This window comes from Ammospiza nelsoni, chromosome 15 (genome assembly GCF_027579445.1).
Source record: "Ammospiza nelsoni isolate bAmmNel1 chromosome 15, bAmmNel1.pri, whole genome shotgun sequence".
Lineage (NCBI taxonomy): Eukaryota > Metazoa > Chordata > Aves > Passeriformes > Passerellidae > Ammospiza > Ammospiza nelsoni.
The window spans coordinates 18,932,037-18,954,463 of NC_080647.1; the positions used below are offsets into that span (position 1 = coordinate 18,932,037).

The window sequence follows — 22,427 nt, forward strand, 5'->3', positions numbered from 1 at the left end:
GGGCACTTGGGGGTGACAGGAGCACCTGGGGGTGACAGGGACACCCAGGGATGTCCCCCCACGGGCTGCGGGCTCAGGGGGCAGCTCCTGGTGCTGCGACAGCGCCGCAACGACCCCCGGGCAGCGGGAGCGACCCCCGGGCTGCGGGAGCGACCCCCGGGCGGGGAAGGGCCAAACCCGCCGCGATGCCCGGAGGGGAGCCCGGACCCCCCGGTTCTGCCCCCCCCGGCCCGTTCTGCCCGTGCCCATCCCCGCGGGCACCGGGAGTCCCACGGAAGGAGCCCCGGGCTCGCCGGAGCCGCAGTAAGCGCAGGAAGGAGGCAGGAGGGTGAGGTAAAACGTGCATGATTTATTTGAAATGCTGCAGCGTACACAGACACCAAAATTTCATTCAGCACACACACAGCGGAACGAAATCTCCTTTAATTCATAAAATAAAATTAAAAATTAAAAAAAGGGGGAAAGAAAACAAAAAGCGGCAATTTTCTCTATTAAATATGCAAAGGAAAGGGGGGAAAATAAGAGTTTTCTTGCCTTCGAAAGTGCAGAGTTCCCTACGCGCAGAGGCAGCCGCGCCGAGGCCGGGCCGGCTCCGTCCCCGCTGCCTCGGGCCGCTCCCGCCGCTCCGCTGAGCCCCAGGGACGTGATTGTCGAAGCTTAGGATTTTATACAGTGAAAACCATACAGAAATCGAACGGTTGGAGTGAAACCAACGCAAAATAAATCTCCATTTCCCCGAACAAACCGCGACTCCAGGGACGGGCCAATTTTTTTTTTCTTTTTTTAATATTTTCTCCTTTTTTTATCCTTTTAAAATTGTTTTTTTCAATTTAGCCGATGAGGTAGAAACAGAAATGGTACTGCAAAAACGCGATGGGTTTGCGGGGGGCAGGGGAAGGAACAAAACCATGCAGGTGCGTGTGTGTGCGTGGGTGTGCGGGGACCCTGGCGGCGGGGAGCACCCCGGCTTTACAGCTGGCTTCCAGCTCGCTTCCTTTCTCATTTCTTTGCCTTGTTTTAATTTTTTTTTTTTTTTTTTTTTTTTTTTAAGAAGAAGAGGAGCGGACACAGAGGAGTGAGCGGCGCCGCGGCCCCCAGGCCGGGAGGGGCTGTGACAAAGCCCCACCGGCTCTCGCTGCTGCTGCTGCCCCGACTCCGGGCACCCCCAAACTTCCCCCTTGGCCTTTTCGTTTTGTCTTTTTCCTTTCTCTCCATCTTTTTTTTTTTCTTTTTTTCTCCAGTTTTATCTACAAAAGCAGTCTGTACCAGTCAGAACAGCGGGGCCACTTTGCCCAGGGGTGAGGAGCAGGCACCAAACCGTTCACTTTGCTTTGGGCGCGTTTCCCTTTATTTTAAAGTTTATTTTTTCCTTTTTTTTTTTTTTTTTTTTGTTTGTTTGTTTGTTTGCTTTTTTCCCAATTTTTAACCCAAAAAAAAAAAAAATAGCCGACAACCCCAAGCCCTGTTTGGAAGGGCCGGGGGGCGGTCGGGAGGGCAGCACCCCCCGCTCCGCTGCCTCCCCAGCCCCTTCCTCAGTAGGTGGCAGAAAATTTCATCCTTTTCTGCTTCTGTCTCTGATTGCAAAACCAGACCCGCACCACGTTCTTCTTCAAGTCTAACTTCTCGGCGATGGCGGCGATTTTCTCGGAGGAGGGCCGGGGCTGCACGGCGAAATAGGCCTCGAGCGAGCGCTTCTCGGGGGCGGCGATGGAGGTGCGCTTGCGCTTCTTGTCCCCCCCCGTGTAGATCTCGGGTTTGGTCATTTTCTCCCGCTGCGCCCTCTCCGCCTCCTCCAGCCACGCTTCCAGGATGGGCTTGAGGGCCACCATGTTGTTGTGGGACAAGGTGAGCGACTCGAACCTGCAGATGGTGCTTTGGCTGAGGCAGCCCACCCCCGGGATCTTCAGGTTGGCCAGCGCGGAGCCCACGTCCGCCTGGGTGACCCCCAGCTTGATCCTGCGCTGCTTGAAGCGCTCGGCGAAGGACTCGAGCTCCCGCGGGTCCGTCTCGGTCTCGGGGCCGGAGATGACGGCGTGGGACGCGAGGCCGTGGGGGTGGGACACGTTCATGGGCTGCGGGTGGTGGGCCATGTGGTTGATGGCCGACATGTGGGAGTGCGGGTGCGAAGGCGTGGAGCCCACGTCGGGGCCCGGCACCCCTCCGAGCGGCAGGGCGGAGTTGAGGTGCTCCAGCAGCTCCCCGTCCAGGCCCTGCGAGGGCTGGTGGTGGTGGTGGTGCGGGTGGTGCGTGGTCAGCACGGACGGGTGGTGCAGGTGCACGGAGGACGAGGTAGGAGTGCAGGACACGCTGCTCATGGTGTGGTAGGTGGCGTCCGGCTTGAAGGGGTGCGTTTTCTGCGACACGATATCCACGGCGGCCAGAGCCTCGGCGCCCCGCAGCAGCGTCTCGTCAAAGCCCGCAAAGATGTTCCCCTGGATCTGCGCGGAGGGGAAAAGGGGAGCGAAAACAAACGCAGAGAGCGGGAGAGGATTAACGGGGAGCGGTGTGACCGAGATCCCGCTCTGCGCTGCCGGGGACAGGTAACGCGAACCGAGCGCTGCCCGAGCCCCAGATAAAAGCACCGCGGTGCCGGACACCGAGCCGGGCACCCGCTCTGCCCTCCGGGGCCAGCTCCCCACACAGCGGCAGCGGCAGGGCCGGAGCCGTCGGGGGTCCCGCAGCCCGCGCTGCTCCAGCGCCCGCACCGAGCGGGACGGGACGGGACGGCCGGAGCATCCCGAGCCCCCCAACCCCAGAGCCCCCTGCCCCGGGAACAGCCCCCCCGCCCGCCGGGCCCGGGGCAGGCAGGACCGATCTCCGAACCCAGCCGAAGCCCAGACCCCAAGGGAAGGCAGAGTAAGTTGGCGAGGGACAGCGGGCACGGAAGGTGCCGAAAGCCGTGCTTGGCTTACCTGGGGGGCGGGCAGGCAGGCTCTGCGGATGGCTTCGGAGCTGCTGTGCAGGTGCGGGTACTTGGGCTCGTGCAGGATGGGGTGCATGCTGAACGCCTGCTTGCTGTTCATGGACATCATGGTGGGAGCGGAGCGGGGCCGGCCGGGGCAGGGCAGGGCAGGGCAGGGCAGGGCGCTCCGGGCACCCGGCTCGGGGGCGCGGTATTGTCTGGCTCCGCCGCCCGGCATCAATGGCATTATAGCCCGGCCCCCCCGCCCCCCGCCCACCGGGAGGGGCCGGGGAGGTCCCTCCCAGCGCCCGCCCCCGGGCACTGAGCTCACCCCCTCCAACGGGGCTCAGCGCCCTCCGCCCGTGCTGCTCCCTCCCCCGATCCGGGTGTAACCCCCCCAAACCAGAGCTCCCCACCTGTCGGTGAGCCCCCCCAAACCCGGCTCAGCCCCCATCCCCGCCCCTCCCCGGCTCTGCTCATTCCGCAGGTGCGCCCCTCTCCCTCTCACCCCTCGTCTGCTCGGGGGGCATCGCCTCCCGTCCAGCCCTGCCCGCGGCTCCGGCCGCTCCCCCGGGGGGATCTGGGGAGCAGAACAGCCCGGAACCCGCGGCTGAATGGGAGCCGTTCCCCTTCTCCCTTTGAAGGCAAGAACCTTGGGCCAAAAACCATAACAACAAAGAAATCAAGAAAAGTTTCACCAACTTTCTTTTTCCCTGCTTCAGTGAATCTCCCTGGATCGTTCCCCAAATCCTCTCGTGCAGAGTCCCAGCCTGTGTGTGCAGCCTCTCCATTCTCCAGCTCATCGCTGCCCCTGCACTCCCCCATCCCTGCCAATTTCCCCACAGCCCGCGGTGTTTCCTTCCCCCGTCCCTCCCTGCCACCAAGACCAGCTCCTGCCGCCACTGGAGTTTGGTTGCTCTGCTGGATCAGGGGGTGGGGGCGTTGCAGCCCCCCCAGAAGCTCTCAAAGGTGCATAAGGGATATGACAGCCCCAGCAGCCCATAGCAGAGGGCTGCAGAGGAGGAATCCCAGTGCCTGGGGTGGTGGGGGACAGGAGGGTCCCATGCTCAGAGCAAACTTCTCCCGGGAGCCAGGTGTGCTTCTGCAGCCCCAAAACCCACCTCGATGGCTTTGGTGCACGGAGCAGCAGAGTCAGGGGCAGGATCTGTTTCCTGCTCCCTTTGCCACTCCTCTCCACAGAGCCTGAACACAGCACCCTCAGTCCCTTCTCCTGGGGATCCTGCCGGGTGTCTTGGCACAGACATGGTCAGCGAGGGTCACAGGGAAAGGAAAATCCTGACCTGGCCCCATGACCTGGTCCGCACCTTACCTGAGATCCCCAAAAAGATCACAGAGTGGGTTGGGCTGGGAGGCACCTGAAAGATCATCCAGTGCCAGCCCCTGCCATGGGCAGGGACACCAGGGAGCCACCAGAGACATTTCCTTGGTGCTGGACCTGCCCAGGGGAAGGTCAGATCCCGTGACAGAGACTGCAAGGCACAATCACCATGTCTGGTGATGCCCAGACTTGGGCACAGCCACCAATCCCACCATGGAAGTCCCCAAATCCAGCCCCATGCGGCTCATGCAGAGGGTGGGGGAGAGTCCCCAGGGCTGAATCCCGGCTCCAGAGAAATCCTCCTGGGGAAAAACCTGCACCAGCACCAGGGTGCTGCCAGGGAGGCCCTGTCACCTGTCCCTGGTGGCCTGAGGCACTGCCAGCCCTTCCTGAGCTCTGGAGGACAGCAGGCCCTGCAGGATGCTCCAGCTTTGCAGGGGCAGCAGCTCAGGAGCCTCTTCCCTGCTCCTGCTGCCAGCCCAGCTCTGAGTCAGGCCTCCCCTCTGCTCCTGGAGAGCTGCAGCATCAGCTGGTGGCCAGGGGAGTCTGGAGGCTGGAAAGCTCCACTGAGCTCCAGCAGAATTCCTCAGAAGGGGAATTGTCCCTTACAGGTGCTCTGCGGTGGGATCTCTCCCCTCCAGCTGGGTTTGTGAATTCTCTCACGACTCTGGGAGCTTTTGTCTCAGGATATTCCACAGCTCCTTTTGCTGGGCTCTTCTTGGTGGCCCCTCTACCCCACTTTTCCTCATTTTCTGCATTTCAGCAGCTCAGAGAAGGTTGGACAGAGCAGTTCAGCTCCTGGATTTCACTCTCCCCAAGGAAGCAAACCTTTGCCAAGCTGCATTTCGCTGCTGCTCGTGTAGGAAAATTGGATCAGTTGAAGTAAACAGCATTCCCTCCTTCCCATGCCTCTGTGTGCCAGCAGACCTTTCCAAACCACCGAGCCTTTGCTCTTTTCCTGTGGCAGCCCTGAGCATCCTGCCCTGAACTTTGTCCTGACAATGGAGGTTTTGAGCAAGGCACGCTCAGGGAGGATCCCTGAATGCACCTCTGGGCTCTGGCACTGACACTAAAACACAGGGACACCATGGGGACATCAGGAACCCCCTCCCAGCCCCATTCCATGGATGAGCTCACCTCCCACCACCTCCTCCACTGTGGATCTGTGGGCTGCTCCCAGAGGGGAAGGGAGCAGTGCCTCCATATCAAATCTCTGGGTTGAGTTGGGATTTATCAGGCTCCTCCTGGGCAGGGAAAAACAAGGAAAACTCTCCTGTCTTTGTGCAGAGATGTGGAAACACCACACAAGGAGAGGTTTCTGCAGCAGTGACAATCACAAACATCTCAAACACTTCCACAGTTGCTGCTTTAGCTCTGGGCAGCTGAGTGTTGGCACTTCCATGGAGTGAGATGAGCTTCCAGGGTTTGCCAGTGCTCTGCTCTGGCTTTCTGGGCTAAGGTGGGACAGCTCTGCAATGCTCCTTGCAGCCTTTTAATGTCTGTCCCAGCTTTCCTCCCTAACTGATCCAAAAACTGCAATAGTCCAGACCCACCTCTCCCACCCATCCATACCAGCAACCCCTGTGAAGCAGGAAATGCTTCCCTGGAATCAGAATTAAATAGAGGAAAGTCAGGATCTTTCCTATTAAAACAAATAAAAGCACTGAACAAAGACCCTCAAGATCTGAGTCTTTGGAAAACAAATTCCTTCCAAGGTGATTCCAGCTCCCAGGCTAAGAGCTGGCACCCCAACCTGGTCAGTGGCTTTAGGGACACTTTCTGAAATAAATCCCTGTGCAGAAATGAAGATACAGGAGTCTCCTCACATTGTGTGCTGTGGTTTTGTGCCATAGAACGGCAAATGAGCCAGCAGGGCTAAAGTATTTTGGGATTCATGACCCAGGGCCTCTGGCTTCTCATTCCCGCTGGAAAAACAATCCTGGACACACTCTCAGCGAGGTCTGAGCTCGAGGAGCTCCAGCTCCGTTGCCTTTTGAGGATGCCCCACAATCTCCCAGCCTGGCTCCGTGCCCGCAGCAGCTCCGCCTGCTCCCGGTGCTCTCCATCCCATCCCATCCCATCCCAGCCCTGCCATGTGCCTCGCCGCCTCAGGCGCTTGCCTGCAGACTCCAGCTGTTTTTATTACCTAAGTGGGTTTGATTGCTCCTTCATTTGTGCCTGAGCGAGAGCCCTTGGCACCCTCGTGGGCTTTAATGGGGTCTGCGTGTTCTCGCTCCCAATTAAACCCACGGGCGGCGATTAGCAGCTTCCAGGAGCGGAGCAGGGGGGACGCGGCTTCCCAGGGCTCCGGGAGAGCATCCTGCCGAAGGGACACGCTTGGAGCATCCCGGGCAGACAGCTGGGCTGCCTGGAAATGGCGCTGCCCCCGGTGACCGCCGCCACTTTGTGCTCGCCGGGGGAGGCTCGACTCAGCCGTGCCAGCCTGGCACAGACCCATTTCCAGCACTGGGGGACAGTGCTGGTGGTGCCCAGGGCAGGTGTCACCCCAGACATTAAGGACAGCTCCACACCTGCCCTGGCTGCCGGGGCTGCTCCTGGAAAACCTCATGTGGGGCGATGCAGAGATCAGGGCATGGACAACCTTGCCTCACTCAGTCCTTCCCTCTCTTTTCCTTGTGTTCCTGGCCAGGGCCTGAGCAGGTGGAAGAAGCCAAAACCGGTGAATTTCTGGTGCACTTGCAATTTTCAGCCCTGAGATCTGAGTCCAGGAGCCCTCCCAGCCCCTGGAGCTGCTCTGCCAGGATGGTCCTGGCTGTCCAACGAGCACATCACATCCACGGCAACCCACAGCCTCTGGGGGAACCCCAGGGAGGAGCCATCCGTCAAAATTAAGATGTTGGGGGATTAAATGCTTCAATCTCATTGGAACTGGTGTTTTCTGATGAAAATTGGTTCTGTCAGGAAATGGGGAAGTGGCACTACCTACCAGAGGCCCGTGCACTGGGACTGGGGGTGGCTGGAGTTGGCTGATGGAGTGCAGGAATGGAATGGAAAATCCAGGCCCAGGAGCTTTTCAACTCAATTAAAGCCTGGCTCGCTCCTGAGACAAGCCCATGGCATTGGGAAGAACATTCCTCCCACACTGAGCTGAACGTGGTGTGGGGTCAAGAACAGGACCTCGACAGGCTGAAGTGACACCTCAGGTGACAGATGGTGGCATTATGGAAAACTCAACAGAGGCCAAATTCTGTGTTGGAATTAGGAGCAGACATCACAGAACCATGGAATCACTGAGGTGGGAAAAATCCTCTCAGATCTTGAGTCCAAGCACTCCTCAGCAGGGCCACCAGTGTCCCATGTCCCCACTGCCACATCCCCACAGCTCCTGAACCCCTCCAGCCACGGTGCCAAGGCGTGGGCTGAAAATACACACTTCCAAAATGCCTGTTTCTGGAGGAAAATGCAGGAATAGCTCCTAATGAGGATGAGATCTCTTCCCAGCCAGAAGAGCAGGGTGTTTAATGCAGGCCTTGCACTTGAGGTGTAAGAGAAAGATGATCCGTGCTGGCCAACAGATCCAGCTTGTAAAAATCCTTATTAAAACCCCACTGAGCCTAATCAGGAAAGATGGCTTTTAATTAAAAAGTGCAACCATTCAGCCAACTTTTATAGGAGATTGCTGCGACCCCAGGAGATGCCAACCAGCAATAGCCTCAACTCCTTCCGGAGGGAGGGATCCTTCCCATCCTTTGTTAGCTGGAACATCTCTGCTGCTTTTAAATGGGCAACTTCACAGCTTTCCTGAGTGTGGTTTCTTCCATTAGGAAATGGGAATCTTCTAACAGCTCACCCAGGCAGCAAAATTCCTGCACTCCATCTCCTGCATTAGGAACCTGGAGTCCGCCGAGCGGGAGAGAGAGAGGGAGAAAAGAAAATCCAGATGGGGCAAAGTGTAGCTCGACTTTTTAATGCTAAATTATTTACAGTAAGTAAAATCGTGTGTGTCAATTGTGAAAAGAGTCCAATTTGTTTGATTTACATTGCAGGGGGGTGCCCTGGGGTAGGGGGTGTTTAACTATCTCCTCTAATGTAATTGCCTATGGCAGCCCAGTAAATATTTGATGGGCTGCCTGAGCGAGGGAAGGAGCTGGGGCTGATGCTCCCGCAGCCCTCGCAGGGTATCAAATGCAGCTGCAGCCAGGCACTACCTGAGCCCTTCCCATTGTGTAACTGGGCTGGTTTAGCCCACTTTCATGGTGGCAATGTGCACTTTCTGCTGGAAAACAGGTTTGTGCCCCGTGCTGTGGGTTTGTTTTATATAAGAAGCCTGAATTTCTCTGTCGGTGCCTCAAAGGGAGTGTTTTCCTCAGCTTTTCAGCAGGAAAAGCAGGTTTTGCTCTTGTCAAGGATGTTTCCATGGCTTGGAGGTGCTGGATGCTGGCCCCAGCTAGCAGGGATTGTCCCTCAGCCCCAGGAGGGTCTGACTTTGGCTGAGGATGGTGAGGGGGATGTGGATGGACAGGATTGGAAGGGCACAGAGGGGCTCCAGCAGCAAAGGTGTCTGCAAAGAATTTATAGCTCATGCAGCCTCTCACGGTTTTCTCCATTTTTAGTGTTTCAAGCAGCACCAGGAAAGGCTCAGGTTGGACACCAGGAGGAATTTCTTCACGGGAAGGTGGTCAGGCATTGGCAGGGGCTGCCCAGGGAGGTCTGGAGTCCCCATCTCTGGAGGTGTGCAGGGAATGCCTGGACATGGCACTCAGAGCTCTGGGCTGGGTGACAAGGTGGGGACTGGACACAGCTTGGACTCAATGATCCTGGAGGTCTTTTCCAGCCTCAATGATCCTGGAGTTCAGTTCCATGCCGAGATAGGTGCACTCAGTGCCCTGGGAATGGCCCCTGTGACCTGGGGACAAGGTTCTGCTGCTCAGACAAGGCTGGGACAGAGCCCTGCTCCTCTCTGGGCAACCCTGCCAGTCTGTAGGAATTCCTGAAGAGTAGGAAATGTCACATCACCCGCCTGGGACGGTAAATATTTAACAAGGGGAACACCCCCTGCCTTTCTCCCTGCCCTCCTCATCCATATTCAGCTCCTGCAGCTCTTCCAGCCCTGCAGGAAGCACAGAGACTCTTGGGAAGAGGGAATTCACTGTGGGAGGCTGTGTCTGCAGGTCCTTTGCCCTCCAAAGGGGTTCGGAGTTCCAGATTTGGGATGGGAAGTCAGTGATCTATGATGTCCTTCAAAACCAAATCATCCATGGGTTCTGTGGTTTGGAAGGGATACATGGAGGCCTCCAGCCCAATTCCCTGTTTGGAGCAGGAGCAGGTTTGTGCAGTGGAGCTTGAACCTCTCCAAGGATGGAGACACCCAAGTCTCCCTGGGCTCCCAGAGAGTGAGCAGGCAGAGGCTGCCCAAGATCTTCACCAAAAAGTCAACCCAAGGTTGGGTGGGGATGCTGCATCCCCTGGTCTGGCATGGAAACCCCTCAGGGCTGAGGATAGCAGGAGCTGGGCTCGGATGGCACCAGCAACTGGCAGGGAGGGACAAGTGGGACCCACACCAAGCTCCAGAGAGGGCCCCATGAACCCACTGGGGTTTCTCCAGGGGTTTCTTGGGATGATTTCTGTGGCTGGGAGGCAGGAGCAGCCGGGATGGAATGGAGCAGGGATGGAGGTGTGGAGCAGCATGAGAGGCCTGCTGGGCTCCTGGGATGCAGGAGGAGGTTTTCCATGGAGATCCCAGTGGATGGTCCCAGTGCCCTGGGTGTCCCAGCCTGCTCCTGCCAGGACACCTCCTCTGGTTCTCCATGCCTTGCTTGCTCCAGCTCTTACAGAAACCAGCTCTATTAATATCCCAGCTCTTCCTCTCGGCCCATTACTCTCCTGATGGCCCAAATTTCCAGTTAGCTCCTCTCCAAATTTAAATGATGGCTTCCCCCCGTGTTCTCCGCCCCCAGCTTTCCGAGAGATGCCGTCACTGCTGACCCACATTCCCTGCCTGCGAGAGCCTGGCGCCGGGGCCATTAGATCCCTCTGCTGGGCTGGACTGGCTGACAGCCAGCCCCGACCTCACAGGCAACCACGGCCATTCACCGGGAGAGGGAAGCTCCAGCCCTGCCAACAGCCTTGGAGAACGGCACAGGAAGGAAGGATGGAGATGGATGGAGCCTCCTCCTGCCCAGGGGTGTTCCCAGGGAAGGGAGGAAGGGGAGCTGACAAGGAATGAACGGCTTTGAGGGAGGGAAGCAGCCCTGGGAAGGGTCTTCCCTGTTCTACCTGCTCTGAGGGGCTGCCAGGAGCTGGCAGGTGGGATCCCATGTAACTCTGGTGGGACTGGGACACCATGGAATGCTGTGAGACTGGGACACCATGGAATGCTGTGGGATTGGAGCACCATGGACTCCTGTGGGATTGGGACACCATGGACTGCTGTGGGAGTGGGACACCATGGAATGCTGTGGGATCGAGGTGCTTTGGAATGCTGTGGGATTGAGACACCATGGACTGCTGTGGGATTGGGGCACCATGGAATGCTGTGGGACTGGGGCACCATGGAATGCTGTGGGATCGAGGTGCTTTGGAATGCTGTGGGATTGGGACACCAAGGACTCCTGATGGAGTTGTGACACCATGGACTGCTGGTGAGATTGGGATCCCATGGACTGTTGGTGGAATTGGGACATCAAGGACTGATGGTGGGACAGAGGCCACCTTGGGCTGCTGGTGGGATTGGGATATCATGGAATGCTGTGGGATTGCTTTGACCCATCCTCTGCCCCATCCTGCAGCCCCTGTGAGTCCTGAGGCACTGCAGACTCTTGGTGGGACCTGCACTGAGGACACAGGGGAGACCAGCACTGTGACATGTGTGACATGTGTGTCACTCTGTGTGTGCCCACGTCCAAGCCCGCAGAGTCCTGAGATGCTGCTTTGAGCCCTGCAGTGCTGCTTTGAGCAGTTCCATCCCCAAGCCTGCAGTGCTGCTTTGAGCAGCTCCCCTTGCTCCTCGAGGCCTTCAAGCTCCATATCAAAAGCTAGTGAGTTTCTGCCCAGAGGAAAACTCTTTCAGTTCTGGTTTTGATCCAGTGAAGAACCTCACTCCACATTTGAGTCAGTGCAGAGGCCAAAATTCCATCAGTCTATGGAGGAGAAATCCATGAGCAGCTGGAAGGAGACCTTGCAAACAGGGGCAGGAAGGAGGACAATGTCCCCTGTGCTGCCCACGGCTCCTGCCAAGGCAGCTCTTTCCCAAAGCCTTCCTCATGGTCACCTCTGGCTCTTCCCATTCTCAGTGAGTCCCAGGCTCAGGAAAAGCCTCCAGGAGCCTTTGGTCCCACTTGGAGCTGGTGGGCTCAGGACTGGGTTGGTATGGAATGAGAGGGAGAGGAAGGGAGGAGAGGTCCTTGCCTTCCTCCAGCTCTGCTCATCACCCTCACCTCTGCCTTGTGGCCCTGTCCTGCATCCTTCCAGCTCTCCAGCCCACTGCTAATCCCAGCTCCCACGAGCCCACCCAGCTCCTCCTTGAGGAGACATCCCCAGGCAGATCCCAGCACCCCAAACACCTCCTGCCACCTGCCCAGCCCATCCCAACCAGCTCCCACCCCTGACCTGGGCAAAGGAGAGGCCAGGCAGGCAGGAAAGGCATCCCAAAGAGCAGCTGTGGCACCAGCTTCTCCCAAATGAGCAGTGTTGGGCTGAGAGATGGGTTTTTGGCTGGATGATCCAAAATCTCACTGCCACAGCACCTGCAGGACACCTGGTCCCACCATCCAAGCCCCTTTCAAAGGGATCCAGCAGCTCCAGGGCATGAACAGGGAGAGGATCTCCTCATCCAAAGGAGGTTCCTCCTGGCCCTCACCTTGGCTCATTCAGCAAAGTGAGTTCCTTGGAAATGAGTGTGAGGAGGGTTTCCAGCAAGAGGAAGAAGAAGGTGAAAGAAAGAATAAGAAATAAATGCTAAGAAAATAAAAAGAAAGAAAAAACAGGAAGCAAATGAGGAGAGAAAGAGAGGAAAAATAAGGAAGGAAAGAGAGAGTCTTGGTTTTCTGAGTTAGAAGCAAAATTATCTTGATTTCCATTTGAATAATTCATGTTTGCCACGGGCCATGTATTCCTGAGCTTGGGTGTCAAGTGTTTATTGAATATATCTCTTGACAGGGCACTTGTGTGATATTCAGCCATTGCCAGAGTGTGAAGAAAACACACACAACAAATGGAAAAAGAGGGGGGAAAAAGGAAACGCCAGAATGACGGCTTCCTCCGCCTCAGTTTGAGAATAATTGGCCCAAATGAAGCCCCTCTCCCTGCCATCAGTCCCCCTGCCCCCTCCCTCCATGGGGACCCAGCACGGGTGGCTGGGATGTTGTCCCCACACCCAGAGGGGGAAGCTCTGGGATCATGCTCAGGATGAGCCCAGCAGGTGCTGCAGGAACCGGAGCTGTTGTCACCTCCTCAGCTTTGCCAGGACATGGAGATGTGATCCTGAGGACTTAGAGGGGCATTATCCCAACAGTTCCCACCTTGGGCATGGGGGTGCTTCACCCTGTGGGGGACCTGGCCTCAGGATCCAGCTGTGTCCGTGTGTCCGTGTGTCCGTGTGTCCGTGTGAGGGCTCCCCATGGGTCCCTGAGGTGCATTCCCAGCCCCTCCTGCCCCGCTCAGCCCTCGGCAGCGCCCGGAGCTGCAGTGCCAGGGCCACCCTGTGAGGCACACTGACATCTCCCTCTGTGTCCCCACAGCTCCTGCACCCCACAGGGCTCAGGGATCCCCAGGACACAGTGGGGAACACCCTGGGGGAGCACACGCAGTTCTGGGGTCTGCAGCGTGCAGAATTCAATGGCAGAGTGTCTGCTGATGGGAAACAGGGCCCATCCCCTGCTGGCTGCTGGCAGGGGCCCATGACACCAACACCCACACCTGGCACCCCAAATCCCACAGCAGAGCTGGGCCCTGGCAGGGGGAGAGGGCAGAGCAGCCGGGCTGGCAGCCTGGGAGGCCAACGCTGTCATGGGGGAGCAAGGGGCGAGGAGAAGGGAGTGATGCCTTCTGAGCAGAGCTGGATCCCCCTGCAGAACCCCGGATATCCCTGCAGAGCCCTGGATCCCCCTGCAGAACCCCAGATCCAACTGCAGAGCCCTGGATCCTCCTGCAGAACCCCAGCTTGCCCTGCAGAACCCCAGATTGCCTTGCAGAACCCCAGACCCCCCTGCAGAACCCCAGATCCCCCTGCAGAACCCCAGACCCCCCTGCAGAACCCCAGATCCTCCTGCAGAGCCCCAGTTCATCCTGAAGAGCCCCAGACCTCCCTGCAGAACCCCAGATCCCTCTGCAGAACCCCAGATCCCCCTGCAGAGCCCCAAATCTCCCTGCAGAACCCCAGATCCCTCTGCAGAACCCCAGCTCATCCTGCAGAGCCCCAGATCCCCCTTCAGCAGCTCCCAGACAGCAGCGGGAGCCCCGAGCCTCCCTCGGCGGAGTCATTTGGAGCCCGCGGGGGCCGGGGGAGCAGCCAGACAGGGAGATGGGGCCGCTCCCCGCCCGCTGCCCCCAGCACCCAGTTCCCAGCTGGTGCAGCAGCAGGGAGCCCTGCCCGGCCATATGCTCTGCGTGCTGCTTCAATTACCCCGCCAGGAGCGGCTCGCTCGGCTCCTGGGAGCGGCCCGAGGGGCCCGCGGGGGGAGCGAGGCCACGCCGGGGCTGCCAAAAACCCGAGCAGGGTGGAAGGGCTGAAATCAGAGCGACTTGGCTCCGTGGGGGCCAGCCCTGGTGCTCCCACACACGGCTTTGTGTCCAGGAGCATCCCTCGTGTCCCAGAGCGTCCCTCGTGTCCTGGAGCATCCCTCGTGTCCTGGAGCATCCCTCGTGTCCTGGAGCATCCCTCGTGTCCTGGAGCGTCCCTTGTGTTGTCCCGGAGCGTCCCTCGTGTCTATAAGTGTCCCTCGTGTCCTGGAGCATCCCAGCTTTAACAGGGAGCTTTAGCTGGGAGCTCCTCTGCACCTTCTGGGGGTGGCTCCAGCTCCTGAACCTCCAAGCCAGGACCCAGCTCTTGGCATTAAGGATCCATTCCCAGCCCTAAGGACGGTCAAAATATCCCAAGTCCTCTCTCCAGAAAGATCATTCCTCCCAAAGTGAGCCCCCAAAGAAATGGTGTAAATGGGAAATTAAAATAAAAATCACTACAGCTGTTATTTTCACAAAATAGTGATTGCACAGAAGTGTTCATGGAAAACATTTCAGGTCCTTGAAAAATTTCTTTGTCTACTGGAAAACCAAGAAACTAAAACCTAAACCCGTATTTTCTTTTCATTTTCTTACCTCCTTTTAGCTTTTTTTCTAAAATAGCCTGTGTTTGTGTTTCTAATGACTCGAGGAGTGTCACTTTGTGATTATCTGATGGAAGAAGAAATTATTTGATTTTCCTGAATTCTATTACTGGATTATTCCTGATATCTCTAAGAATGGGCTGTTTCTGAGAAGGTTTCATTTGTGTTTTTCCCTAAACTTCACAACCTGAGGAAATACATGAGCAATACTTGTTGCTCTGGTGCTCATTAGACAGATCACCCTGGTCCTTTTCTGGCCAAAATATCTCCACCTTCTACAGAAGTTTTGTTCCCTTGAGCTGGAATCAGACTCTCTGCTCCTCAGGAAAACTGGTAGGGTTTGAGTTGTTGGCTTTTCATTGTTAGAATTTTCTCTAAGTCTCTAAACAGAATTTTTTTTAAAAATAAAGGAAAACTAAATTTACATGGGGAAAAAAAAAAGTGCATGAAATCATCAAGGATTGATGTGAAGTTTATCTGGTGATTCTGGAGCTCACCACCTTTGTTTCAACCTTTTCCCAGGTATTGTCCAGCCTGGCCTTGGGCACTGCCAGGGATCCAGGGGCAGCCCCAGCTCCTCTGGGTACCCTGTGCCAGGAATTGGGAATTCCTTCCCAATATCCAGCCTAGATCAACCCCACTGCAGCTCAAAACCACCCACCCTTGTCCTGCTAAAGCATTTATGCCCGTGAGGCTTGGAGGGTCTGGGCAGGGAGCAGAGGCTCTCCCTGACCTCAGACAGCCCCACTGAAGAACAGCAGCTCTTCAATCCCGACCCTCCTGGAGCAGGGAAGGGAAATCAGCAAAAAGCAAATCGAGGAATAATTCCAAGTGTCAAAGCCACTTGATGAAATTGTTTTGCTTCTGGGAGACCCGCGGGCAGAAAAGCTTTGCCTGAATAAATGAGTGTGAGGCAGCAGTGTCAGATACAGCCATGGATGACTGGGGGCTGTGGCTGTGTCACCAGTGTCCCCGCTGTCCCTGGCACTCCTGCCACCCCCGGTGGCACTGCCAGCTCCCTCCAGCCCTGCTCCTGCTCTCGCACTGCAGAGGGAACCCGTCCTGCTGCTCTGCCAGCTGAGCGGGGCGGGGAGGGCACCAGGAGGGTGCAGAGGGCAGGGACAGCCCCGAGAGCCGGTGGGACACGGGAGGGGACGCCAGCCCCAGGTGACAGCGGTGGCAGCTGCTCCGTGCGCCTGGGTTTGTTCTGGGACAAAGAACGGCGCTCGGGCAGGGCTCAGCCCGGCTCTACCGGCGGGGACAAACCCGGGATGGGCCCGGGCAGGAGGTTCGGAGCAGCCGGGAGCGCTCTGGTGACAGCAGCGAGCTTTGTTCCCGCTGCTCCGGGGACAGCCAGCGCAGGGCTCAGCCGAGCAGCCGGAGCAGGGAAGGAATTCCCGTCTGTTTCTGTCCCTCCAGAGCAGACAGAGCTGTGCTCTCCCTGCATCTCCCGGGAGTGGGATCAAAGCCACCCCGTGGCTCAGGTTATTCCTAACCCCATCTTCCCCATCCTCCCAGCGCCCTCCGTGGGGCTCTGGTCACTCAGAGCTGTGGCCAGGGCTTCTCCTCCCCTCGGAGCTGCCCAGATGTCACTGCCCACTCCCAAGCCCATCCGAGGGCAGCTTGGCCTGGGGAGAAGCAACCAAAGCTTGGAAGGAACCCCTGAGATGGGCTCCGTCCTCACCCCTGGCGTGGCCTCCTGGCTGTCCTGGAGCCACGAGGCTCATGCCGGGGAGGGTCACTCCAGACAAAGGGGGATGGCCAACTCCATTGTCCCCAGGCTTGAACACAAGACTGACTTCAAACTTCCCACCAAAACAGCAGCAACAAGAAGGTGTCAAATCCCTCTGGATGCACCTGCAGCCGGAGGAGAGGACACTGTCTAATAGGAGAGCATGTAAAAACCCTCCAGGAGAAATTCTCCCCCCCTTTTCAGGGACAGGATGAGGGAATATCTGGGTGGGAAGGTTTACTTGACCTTCATGCATGAATTTGCTGTCCTTTCTAACAGGCAGAATTCTTCCAGGCAGGAGCTGGTGGGGAAAGGGTTAAGAACCCTGCAGGCCATGGGCTGACCCACAGACCCTCCCATATTGTCCCCTCTTATCTGCTGTCCCTGGGGACATCAGCCACCAGCAGATTGCCCTGGGCTGTGCCCTGAGGAGGAGCGAGAGGCTGATCCTTGGATCCTGAAATGCAGGAGAGGGGCTGGAGGGGAAGAGGCCCGGAGGGTTGGAGTGGAAAGGGATGCACAGAGACAGGGGAGGATCAGCCAGCCCTGCCGGGGGAGCAGAGCTCAGCCCTGCCGGGGGAGCAGAGCTCAGCCCCTGGAGCTCCTCTGTTCCTCAGGGCAGCAGCAGCAGCTCCAGAGCAGTGAGGCACCCCCGGGGAGGGGCAGAGTCCTTGGGATGAGACTGTGGGGACAAACCTGCAGCTGCCCTGGCTGGACTGGCCAAGGTGGGACAGCAAGGGCTCACCCCAAGCCGTGTGTGAGTCTGGCCATGCCCAGCAGAGTGCGAGAGGCTGAACCCTCCCTGAGGCACAGCTGAGTGCCCTGAGCGATGCATTAACCCCAGGGTGCAGCTGAGCCACCAGAGCAAGGCAGCAGCTGCAGGGACATAGAGAAGGGAGATTTCAGAACTCTGCGATTTGGGGTTTTCTTTCCCAAATCTGAAAAGCTCCCAGGTGATGTGAGAACAGCCTGGCCAGGCCGAGCACGGGGGTGTCAGGAGAGCAAGGCAGGGTGGCAGGGCTCAGGTACGTGCTGCTCACAAGGGCAGCAACGGCAGAAGGTAATTTTTCCTGATGGAAAGCTCCAGGATCCCGGGGGAAGCCTTGAGCATGATTCCCATCGCCTCCTGCAGGGACTCACAGTCAGGTCACTGCTGCCAGAGCTAAATCCTGACCTGGGGCTATTCTGGAACTCTTCATCCCTCACTGGGCAGGAAACAATTCCATATCCACACCGGTCTGTGGGTGATCGTGGCTGAAAATGCTGGAGAGAACCAGAGATGCAACAATGGGTTTGGAACTGGACAAACCTGATACTACTGGAGAAAACTTTCAAGCTCCATATTTATCCATCAGCTCCAGGCAGAGTAGCCAACAACCTGTGGAGACTTGCACAAGGATTTCAGAGGTATTTAAGGGAATATCCATGATTTGAATGGGGATAAAGCCCCCTCAGTGGGGCAGAGCTTGTGCAAAAGGAGGGATCCAGACCTGCTGAGTGGGGCTGCTTCCAGGATGATGAATTGGTGTCACCCCACAAGCTGCAGGTAAGAGTTGAGCAGAGCAAGGACAATATCTTGGATTTCCTGTGCTACCCTTGGGGTGTGAGTTCAGCCAGACCTCACCTGCCAAGGAGCCCTTTCCTCCCAGCTCCACCTTCCCCAGTGCATCCCAAGGTATTTAAGCTGAAACCTGGTTTCATTGATCCAGGCCTGAAATCAATGGGCAGCAGAAGGCTGAGCCACCGTCCAAATAAAGATAATACAAACAGCAATAAAATAGCACCATTGATTTTAAAACTCCCCATCTAAGGCTTTATAAAGTATTCATTAAATATCTATTAGGATAAATTGAAAGCATTAGGAACACGGGGAACTGGTTATGCAGATTTGCAAGCGTTTTTGGTTAATTTATAAATGCTGCATCCGCATGGACAGAGCAGGAGACATTGATAATAATTACTCTGATCCGTTTTGTTGCTCTCTGTAGAACTCAGAGTTGTGGAGATCAGAGGCAGAAAGGGCTCCATGTCGCTTTCTCCTGGATTTAGGGGAGGTCAAGAAGCTGAGGAAGGGCAGTGAGTTTTCCATCCCAGAGGAGGCACAAAGCCACATTTAGTGAGCCCTTTCAGTGGCGGGGTCCGGATGGCTGCTGATTACACGCTCGTTAGGATGCTGGGAGGGTCACAGCTCCCCAGCACATGCTGCCTTGTATCGTGTTCGCCCTGGCAAGGGGAGGCTGCCGGGGGACAGTGGGGCTGTGTCCCCTCTCCGGAGGGCACCGCGGGACATTTGATGCTCGTCAATCAAGCCCGGAGCAGGGACGGGGCTGTGCCCCCACGGCAGAGGCTGGAAATGGGATCGGGACACATCCCTGGGGGCTGGGACACGGGCATCGCCCGCTGCAGGCAGGGAGGGCAGCCCGGGCTGTGCAGGCAGAGCTGGCAATCCCCTTCCACAGCGCCAGTGCCCGATTCCAGAGCGCCTGCCTGGGCTCTCCCTGGGCATGGAACAATTCCATATCCACACTGGTCTGGGTGTGGATGAGGTGGCAGCGCCAGAGCAGGGTTTGTGCTGAGGGTCCCAGTATAAAATAGAGCTGGAACTGCTGGAGGGAGTCCAAAGGAGGCCACAGAGCTGCTCCCAAGGGCTGGAGCCCCTCTGGAGCCAGCCTGAGAGAGCTGGGGGTGCTCACCTGGAGAGGAGAAGGCTTCAGGGAGAGCTCAGAGCCCTGCCAGGGCCTGAGGGGGGCTGGAGAGCTGCAGAGGGACTGGGGACAAGGATGAAGGGACAGGACACAGGGAATGGCTCCCACTGACACAGGGCAGGGATGGATGGGATATTGGGAATTAGGAATTGTTCCCTGGCAGGTTGGGCAGGCCCTGGCACAGCTGTGGCTGCCCCTGGATCCCTGGCAGTGCCCAAGGCCAGGCTGGGCACTGGGACACCCTGGGACAGTGGGAGGTGTCCCTGCCATGGCAGGGGTGGCACTGGATGGGTTTAAGGTCCCTTCCAACCCAAACCTTTCCTGAGTCTCTGACCCAAGCTGTGATCCCTCCCCAGGAGGCACAGAGGGACACCCAGCAATCACCTCCAGGCCTTGCCCCTCACAGGCAGCTCCAGGAGATGGATTCCCTGTGCCTCCAAGCCCTGGAGAAGCTGCTCCCTGAATGGGGTCGTGAGTCACAGCCTCCCACACAAACAAAGCTCAGAGGCACCATGAATGCCCAGCTCCAGGAGGCTCAGGGTGCTGCTCCTGGGTGCTGAAGTCCTTACCTGAATCTCAAACCACCTGTCATTAAGAATTACACCTTTTGAACATGAATATCCTAAATGAGTCCTTTCCTAGGCCATAAATATCCTAAATGAGTCCTTTCCCAGCCCATGGAAAGTGTGTGCATGGATTTACAGAGCATTGCCTTCCCCACTGCAGCTCCAGGGGGAGAGTTTGAAACATCTGAAAGGAGGGTGGAGTGGAGGGTGGGAACAAAAACCTTTTCCTCATGGACTGGTCCCTCTTGCAGGGCAGGTTGGTCAGAGAGCAGGCACCTCAGAGGGGTCCAGAAATCCTGGTGTTTCAGAGGGATATGGTCCAAACATCCAGGAGGGGGAGTCAAGAGTCCTGGGGGGTCTTCCCAGGGCTGCTTTTGGGTGACACTCAGCATCCTGGGGGCTCAGCTTTCCCACTATGAATCCCAAAGGAAATCCCATCCCAGCAGATGGATGTTGTGGAGATGTTCAATCAGAGAAGCCAGGATGGTTTGGGTTGGAAGGGCCCTCAAACCCCCCAGTCCCAGCCCCCTGCCATCCTTCCACTGGACCAGGGTGCTCAAATGATGCTGAAAAGCCTTGGGAGAACAGCATCACACAGCCCATCTTGCCTTTTATCCCCTTTTCTCAATGTTCCTGCATTTCCTTCCCTCCCCACTCCCTGCTTCTCCTCCCTCTGAATGCTCTGGAAATACCTGGTTTGGTCGCTTTGTGAATTATTAGAGGCATTTACCATAGGCCCTCTCATTAATTATTCACAGCTGTTTTGTTCTGGGGCTCAGATGTAATTAATGGCTCAATTAATATTTAAATATTAACTATTTTTAAAAACCCAAGACATCTCTGTTAAGCTTGTCCATTGAGAAATAAAAGGCACGGCCAGCGAGGCTCGGCCAGGGAAGTTGCAGGGCACAAGGTGGAGTGAGAGACTTGTGGGAGCACAGATCCATGGGGGGAGAAATTCTGGGAGCAGGAGCCTGGGAAAGGGGAAATCGAGGGGAACAGAACCTACAGAGCTCAGGAGAGGAGAGGAGAGGAGAGGAGAGGAGAGGAGAGGAGAGGAGAGGAGAGGAGAGGAGAGGAGAGGAGAGGAGAGGACAGGACAGGACAGGACAGGACAGGACAGGACAGGACAGGACAGGACAGGACAGGACAGGAGGTTTGCTGTTGTTTGATCCTTGGGGAACGACACTGATACCCAAAGTGGGAGTTTCTCTATGGACTTGCTGATTCAGAAACTCCCTGGATCCTGGTTCTGCCCAGGATTTCAGATTTAAAATCTGTCCAAGCTGGGAATCTTGCTGGTGTTCCCATCACCCTCTCCTGCTCCACATCCCAATGGAAGGAGATGGAAGAAAATAGAACTTGGAAGATGCACTGGTCCAACCCAGAACTTCGATGTCACAAACTGGGAATTTGTGAGATGTTATTCTACAGGTGGGGCTGCTGGACACAGAACTCTGATGGGGTTTATGGTTTTGCCACTTGGGACATTTAATTTACAGGTGCATTGGTGAGAGACACGGAGCAATGTAGGAACTTGGAACTCTGATGGAAAAGGCTGAGACTGGGTTTGATTGGAAAAGATGGCATTTGGAGAAAGGCAGTGTGGGAGCCTGGCTTGTGCTGAATGGGATATTCCAGTTTTATTGCTCTGTAATGCTTGTGTTTTCACTGGATTATTTATAAAAAGAGAGCAAACTGTAAAAGCAAAGTGACTTTAATGAATTAGAATGAAGTTGATGTGGAACCAAAATAAAACACTCAGCTGTGACTGTAATAAACCCCAACTTCACTGCCATCAACTCTGCTCACTTTCATTTGCCTGCCGGTTTCCCAACTGAAATTCCATCGGAACGGATTTCTCCCACCAACCCCAAGTGTCAGCAACACAACGTTTCCCCGCAAAAGACTCAACGCAGGGGGATATTTTTTTCCCCTGCAGTGAGGGAATATTTCCTCGTGCTCTGCCCCGGGCGTTTCTCATTCCCTGAACGTCTGCGGGTGCCCGGCGCTGACAGCCGGGAGCGGGGATGGCGCTCGGAACAAAGAGCCACGGCCAAGACCCTCGGCTGCTCCCTCCTCGCGGCTCTCCCGAGCACGGAGCCCACCGGGATGGGTTTATGCCTCCGACCGGTTTTTGCCTCCGGTTGAGCGGGCGGTCGGGGGGTCAGAGCCCCGTCCCGCAGTCTGACCCTCGGGAGGTTCCCCACGGTCCCGCTGCTTCCCTCTGACGGGAATTCGCAGCTTTGTGGCGGCTTTCACTGGTGCTAAATAAAGCATTCCTGGAGCCAGGTACCTCGGGGTGGTTTCCGCCTGCTCCCGCTCGCATCCTGCTCATCCTCGGGCTGATTTACAGCGCCAGCCCCGCTCGGGCGCTGCAGGGCCCAGCTGCTCGGGCAGGCGCAGGGCTCAGCTCCTCACCCCGACATCTACGGTAGCACAGCGGCTGAATAATGCATGGCCGGGCCTTTGTGGAGGTGCCGTAACCCGATCCGCAGCGCAGGGACACACGGACACAGCCGCGGCGGGGAAGCCGCCCGATAATGCAGCCGCGGCCACCCGATCCCCGTCCCCCGAGCACGGGCTGGTGCCCGGCCAATGGTGGCGGCGGGGGCGAAACGAGAGCCCGGCTCTTGGGCACCGGCTGGCACCCGCTCCCCCACGAGAGCCCGGCTCTTGGGCACCGGCTGGCACCCGCTCCCCCACGAGAGCCCGGCTCTTGGGCACCGGCTGGCACCCGCTGCCCCGGCGGCTCTCCCGGAGCGCTGGGCCAGGGGCAGATGCTGCAGGAGCCCCCGCGGCCGCCCTGCTCCTCCCGGCCCCGCTCTGCAGCTGGAGGGCTCGGGGCTGTCCCGCTGTGCTCAGCATCCCGCAGGGAACCGGGCACCCAAACCTCCCCA

General features: G+C 57.2%; 1 protein-coding gene across 1 annotated transcript; it reads right to left on the minus strand.

Moving 5' to 3' along the window:
• Positions 1 to 1,435: 1,435 nt before the first annotated feature.
• Positions 1,436 to 3,032, minus strand: LOC132080145 (brain-specific homeobox/POU domain protein 3). Its single transcript, XM_059483157.1, has 2 exons — positions 2,913 to 3,032; positions 1,436 to 2,438 (listed from the first exon to the last, which is right to left on the minus strand). The coding sequence occupies exons 1-2, from the start codon at positions 3,030 to 3,032 to the stop codon at positions 1,533 to 1,535; spliced, it is 1,026 nt and encodes a 341-aa protein (XP_059339140.1). The 3' UTR covers positions 1,436 to 1,532.
• Positions 3,033 to 22,427: the final 19,395 nt, after the last annotated feature.

Excerpts from the sequence above, each read along its gene's own strand:
- LOC132080145 (XM_059483157.1), bottom strand. The coding sequence starts at position 3,032 with ATGATGTCCATGAACAGCAAGCAGGCGTTCAGCATGCACCCCATCCTG. Across the intron at positions 2,439-2,912 it reads CCTGCCTGCCCGCCCCCCAG|ATCCAGGGGAACATCTTTGC; the intron begins GTAAGCCAAGCA and ends CCCTCCGCGCAG.